Here is a 7094-nt window from a genome sequence, read left to right on the forward strand (position 1 = left end):
TTATATGGTTGACTGATATCAATAACTAAGCTCAACCACTTTAACATAGCCACACCCATAGTGTTTTTCTGAATTCTTTGAACTTAATTGAGATCTCGCAAATCAGATTTTATTCTTTTCTAATCTTTCTTAGGACATTTTATTCTATTTTACATTGAACTGTTTTTGATAAGTTCGTAGCATTTTAATATGACTTCACTACCTATATCGGCTTCTTTTACTATTCGTTATCCCTGAAAAAGTCAAATTAAGTTAAACAGTAAAAACTAAAAAGAAACGAATATAGTATACTTTAATTTAGAATTTTGAATTAAGTGTTCCATTTTGACTGATTGTTTGGTGTATAACCAGCATAAATTGATAAATTGTCTTTTGCGAGTTACTACCAACAAAACTGATCAGCATTAATCTATTAAAAAAAAAAAAGGTGCTTAAATTTGAACACAAGTATCAGATTTGTAGTGGTCAACTCTCTCATTCCCAACGGTTATTGGTTAAGGTAGGTAGGTGTGGTTCTCATTGATTGGTCCTTAATGGGCTGCCATCTTTTAGGTTCACAACCCATTGACCCAACTACTCTAATCATTTCATAGAAATATTAAATTATCTAGGTTCAAAATAATTCCCACATGCAAGTATTCTCCATTTCCTTTCTTACAGGCCATATTTACTTGGATTTTACGTTTTGTTAATAATGTCAGTCGTAGCTCGATCGATTTATCTCTCACTTATTATTAGGTAAACGTGTTCGATCACTGATTTAATTAAATATATTACCCAGTGTGATCGATAAACTGACAAGTTTTGAGAATTTACATATATAGAGTTAATTACCATTGAGTATCAAATCCATAACTTTCAAGTTTAAAGATAGATCTACGAACACAAGTTAATTTAGCTAATTACGTTCTACTGATTAAAGAAGTGATGATATAAGGTTATACTTTTGCTAATTTGTAAATAGATAAGTTTACTAGTTACATGATCATGAGTGATTAGACGATTAGTTACTCGATCGACTCTACCGACAATAACAAAAATTCTAGTATAAATATAAACGCAACTGCTGGTAATTAAAATAAAAATAAAATATTTTCCAAGAGATATAATTAATACGGAGTAACAGAATCATGCTAATAAACTAAAAATACGAACGGTAATTGATTATTGACACATACTGTAATTTACTCGTATTAGTGAGCATATGCATGCATATCACTAAACGCCAGCACTTCATTTTGTTCAAATGATCGACTTATTCTACTAGCTATAAAGAGTTCAATACAACAAATATATTATTTATTAAAACGTATTTTTTTGCACTTTTTAAAAATATTTAAAAAATTGTTAATTTGTTCACATTTATAAATGTCCGAAAAGAACTTACATTTAAAATTGTGAATAAAGTTAAAGAATCAAAATCTTTTCACAATTATATATGTAGAAACAAAAGGTTCATATTTTCAAGTGTGAAAAAATATATAATTGTTCATACTTAAAAGTGTGAAAGTAATTTGTGACCCCAAATTTCCTCAAACAAGAGGAAGTGTGAGGAATTTGAGTGTGACGAATTAACTCTCACACTTTTAAGTGTGAACATTATGTTTATATATTTATACTTGTGAAAAAATATGACTTTATAAATTTTTTCACACTTTTAAATGTGAATTTTTTTTTATATAAATTTAAATTGTGAACAAATAAACATAATTTTTCACACCTTTTAAAAATGCTAAAAAATAAATGTAAGTAATTGATATTTTTGTTGTGGTGCTTAATTTCATAGATATCATGAACAGTCATATTATTCCTTAATTTGTCCCATTTTGAATATCCATAATTTTAATTTACTTTGTCTTATTTGAACTTTTTACTCTCGAAAATAATTGACCATTATTAGACATCACAAGAAAGTTATCATTTTTAAAACAATCTCATTCGATAACTTCTAAAATAAAACTATCATTTATCATCAGTTGACTTTTTTTCGATTTTGTAATACTAATCAAATGTAAAGATAATACAATCAATATACATGTATGAAATATACAGATTATTTAATATTTTAAATAGAACTAGACGAATATATATATATATATATATATATAGCGTACGTATACATAATGCGACGGTGATGATAGTAACACCAACATGAAGTGTGATTAGTGTTGGTGGTGAGTAGGTCATTGATATAAAAATGTAATATGTAGTTATTTTAACAATTCAGAAATATATATATATATATATATATATATTGTAATTTAATTTCGTTTAGAGTATATTGAGTATTCAATAGACTCATAAATAAAGTTAGTTATATTATAAGGGCATTTGGGTATGTTAAAAGTGGAAAAGTTGAAAGAGGAAGAATAATATATAAACTAAACAGTATTGAGATGTTCATTAAACGAAACGTGGTGTATATGGATTCAATTTTCTTATTAGACTTATAATTAAATTCTAATTCTTTACTTATAGATACAAAACTCATTATAGCCTTATTTGATTGATCGTTTTCTCATTAATAAAATTGTCTATTTATCTTTTTCAATTTTTCAACTCTTATTCTTATATTATTTATGATACAATCTACAAATCGAGACATATTTAAACTTTTTTATGATACAATTTTTATAGCTACCATATTTCTAAACACTTAAAATGAAACGGAAACCTTAGATAAATATATACTTTTACATTTTTTTTTATATTACAAAATCATATCTTGCTTCTATAACTTAGTTTCATACATTGCATTACAGGGGTTTAAACCCCAAACAAAAAAGAATAAATCCAAACTAAACCTATAGTGTATATAAATGAAACATGTACTTATATAATAACTTAGTTTTAATGTATATATTCTTAAATAATTAGGCAAACAGTTATTTGATGCGTGATCAGTTGTTAATAAACGACTAGCTCGAGTGAGATCGAGCTACAATTATCATATATGTATGTATATTTTTTGATCTTCATTCTATTAGTTCCTATCTATCTAGCTAATTAAATAGCTATAGTAGGGGTACGATGTAATCCGAGGTAGTCCTTCAATTCACCAGGAAAACAAGGATATCGACTCCAGGAATTCCCATGCTTTTTGAACATATCCAACACCTTGTTCTTTGTTGACGAAGGTCCGCTCATATGCAACAACACCACGAGCTTCTTGACCACCCCGTATATCATCATCTCTTCCAACACCTTCTCCGTTGGATGAAAACTAGTTATCAACGCCAAGATCTTCACGCAAATCTTTGAAGCCATTTCAGACACATTGAACAGTTTTTTGGATACTGCACCAATCCCTAGCCGGTGTTCAATGAACGCTACCCTTCCATCCGCGCATTCACATAACAATTTAATTACTTGCAATATCTTCTCACACTTGGACCGGTTGGAATCAGGTAGTAGCTCAATTAAGGTACACATTGCACCCGCCTCTATGGCCTTTGACCGGCTTTTCTTAGATGAATCTAAGATCTTTATCAGGACTTGCAAAGCAGACGAGCTTGCCTTGGATGAGATCTCATCTGAGGCAAGCTCCAACATGGATTTGAACATACCGATCCCTTGATGATCATTTACAATCACATTCCAATTGAAATTGGAATTAGCTAGCTTTTTGAGTATGGATATAGTGGAAACCCTTGCCTCCTTACTTCCCCTTTGGAGAATGATTGCCATTGATTTCATGCATTCCGGCTTTGAAAAGAATTCAATAATCACTCTACTTCTACCATCATTTTCATCCGATATATGGAGATGTTGAAGGACTCCCAAGGCCTCCTCACAAGCTCTAAACACCATGAAATCCGAACAATCTACTAAAATTTGAACAATTATTTGAAAAAGCACATCCAACCCTCCTAATACTATAAAATCAAGCTTCATCTCATCTCCTATTTCAATAATTTCTTGAAGTTTCTTTAAAGCGTTTACCTTGAATGGACTCGAGGCAAGGATCTTGAGCAACGACACGATTTCATCACGCTTGAAGGATGGCAAAGGTGATGAAGATGAAGATGGAGATGGAGATGGCGATGAACTTGAACTCGAAGACGATGGTAAATGACTATTTTGCCACACAAGAATGAGTCTCTTGAGGGTATGATTAGGGGTAACGCCAAAACTTTCTATAGTTTGCATTGTGGCAGGACAAGTCTTTTTCTTGTAGCCAAAGAACCATTTTTCGATATTCTTTCGCTCGTATGTGACCCCAGTGGAGATGATGACTGGCTCTTTCATGAGCTCCATGGAAATGGGGCATCTAAAATCTTCAGGAATAGACTCAACTTCTTCTGAATCAAGATTATTTGATCTCTCTAACTCCATTGTAGTGCACGAGTAGTTTGACATCAAGAACATATATAGAAGTTGGGCTCTCTCTACTCTTTTGGATATACATACATATATATATGCATACTCATTTGTACAAGTAGGAGAGTTATGAAAAGTCTATTAAAGAAAAAATCAAAGTCAAATACTGAAAATGAGAGTGAATATATAAAAAAAAAATGCGTTTGCAAACTGTGTACAGTGCACAACATGTAAGCAACATGGTAGAGTTGATTTTCTGTAATGTATTATGGTATTACTACTTCAGTCCCCAAACTAACTTATAGTTACACAATGCTCTAAAGTGATAAACTAGGGATGGGGGCGGGTACGTTATTTAAGGTTATTGAATTAGGTTATTCTTAAAATCGTTTTAAAATAACTTTTTTTCTTACTAGTCTTTCCGTCCTATTAGAAGTGTTTTAATTAGAATATTCAAGGTCTTAATCTTTAAACTTTAACCTTAAATATTATATTACAATATATAATACTTAATGAAAATTATATCATTGAAAACACTTCTAAAACATAATCAATTCATATAACTTTCATCAAGTATTATATAACACGAACAAAATTATTTATGGTCAAAGTTACAAAAATTATACTTTTAAAATTCAAAATAGTGGAATGGAGGGAGTATTATTAAGATCTTAATTTACTTTTAAAAATATTGAACCTAATACTATTGTAAAGGTATTAGAACGTTTGGCTATGAAGCCATATTGATAATGGATGGGTAAATGCAAACTAAAATAGATAAGGTATACAATATTCGCAATACAAACAATTTCTGTATCTTTAAATTCCATATAAACTTTAGACATTATAATTCATTTCAGATAAGAGTGACATATTAAACGAAAGGAGATGATGTATCATTTTTTAATGCCATACAAAACCAAATAGTTTGATTAAAGGTATATATTATATGTATATAATTAAGTAAAGATATTCAAATTAATGGATAAAAAAATGAATCGTTTAGATAGATCAATTATTATTACTTTTTGTAAAAATGAGAAAGAATGAAATTCTTTATAATATACATGTAGACATGCATCACAAATGCTTCACAAGTTCAAATAACTTAGGAAGTATATGTGTAAGAGCAATATATACCGGGGAGTGAATATGACGTTATCCCCTATCTAAGCTTAAATGTAGAATTCCTCACAATTTATTTTTTAATCTATAAATATCATGGGGCCTCATTATTTATTTAAAATACAAATATTATTAAAATATTTGTGTGTAAAGAGTTCTCCATCTAAGTTTAGATGACAAACAACCTCATATTCACTTTTATCATATATTAATTGTACGCAATATAAGCTAGTTTCCTTTGTTACCTAACCATGTACTCGGTAAAAACAAAGAAACAAAATAGGAGGAGGAATAATGAATGTATCCTAAAAGTGAAGGGGTTTAATTGTAGCTTAGTCATTATCGTTGACCTACAAATATATTTAAGTGAGATTAGATCTAACGCTTGGCACACATGGGGATCAAATATATACCTGTCTGACAAGTTGCAATTATTATATTAATATTTCGTTATATACTTATATTAATTTTATAATTATCGAGTTTGTCAACTTAATTTAAGGTGTAAACTTCGTATATGGTATTGTAAATACTTGAATATTTGTGACGTGTGTTCATAATGAGAGCCTGATTTACGCCAAACAGATTGTAGCAAATTTGAACTGTGACCAATAGTGTTTTTATGGAAAGCTGAGTAGTTCAATGTTCAATTAAATTATGTCATGCGGTATATCCGTATATTTGAGTATATGGTTAATTTATATTAGATGTACGTACTAATTAATACGATTCGATCTTAATTATATATATGTGATGGACCATATATCCACCTATTGATTGTCGATTAACGTTCAAAATTAACTAGTTAAAGAATCACATTACTAGTTGATAAGATTTTAACTAGTGTATATTATATATATAAAATAAAACAGTGTGAAATTTTGTCACAATTAATGTACGTGATGGTTATCCAAGAAATGAAACAAAAGCCCTCTATCAAAAAGGGGAGGAAAAATAGATAAAATTAATGCATAATCATTTGATCAACACATGATCCAACTTAACTTTCTGATCTATGTTTTGTTTTGCATATTTTTGAATGTGTCATATAACTACATTCTAGTATTTAGTTAATGTTGACAAACATATTTACTCATTTGTTGTTAAATGAATTTAGTTTATTAATGCTACCCAATCAAGATAAATGTCAAACTACATAATTAAGGTGGTACTCAAACAGGGCAATTAAGATGATCGATGCATGTATCTTTAAATATTAATCTGCACAAGGTAAACCTTTTGATGATGATGACATTTTTCGTTTAAACGATAAACTAAATTCCCATGTAAATATCTTATCCGTTTATTAGAGAACTAAAACTTTTTTGAGTTAATAATATGGAATATATAAAAGATCGATATATCACGTTATTAATTGTTTACATACGGATAATAAGTATATATCGAACGAATTAGAACTAGTAATGTTTATTATTTTTATAAGATGAATCAAAGTATTTTTTTTTAAAAATGTAACATCGCATAGATGTATCATCATGATAGTCTACGAATAAAACGTAAAAAAAGAAATTTTTTTTTTTTGTTTTGTTTTGTAAAACTAAAAAGTAATTCTTTAGTTGCCAAAATTGTTTGAATATAGATAGGTTAAAATAATTACTAGTATAATTTATGATTAAAGGGATTAATCA

At 29.0% G+C, this 7094-nt stretch overlaps 1 protein-coding gene across 1 annotated transcript; it reads right to left on the bottom strand.

Moving 5' to 3' along the window:
• Window positions 1–3006: 3006 nt before the first annotated feature.
• LOC122592137 (E3 ubiquitin-protein ligase PUB23-like) lies at window positions 3007–4368 on the bottom strand. The gene has a single exon (XM_043764345.1). The coding sequence runs from the start codon at window positions 4366–4368 to the stop codon at window positions 3007–3009; it is 1362 nt and encodes a 453-aa protein (XP_043620280.1).
• Between the last annotated feature and the right edge of the window lie 2726 nt (window positions 4369–7094).

The sequence above is a fragment of the Erigeron canadensis genome, chromosome 3, assembly GCF_010389155.1.
Source record: "Erigeron canadensis isolate Cc75 chromosome 3, C_canadensis_v1, whole genome shotgun sequence".
Classification (NCBI taxonomy): Eukaryota; Viridiplantae; Streptophyta; class Magnoliopsida; order Asterales; family Asteraceae; genus Erigeron; species Erigeron canadensis.

Excerpts from the sequence above, each read along its gene's own strand:
- LOC122592137 (XM_043764345.1), bottom strand. The coding sequence starts at position 4,368 with ATGTTCTTGATGTCAAACTACTCGTGCACTACAATGGAGTTAGAGAGA.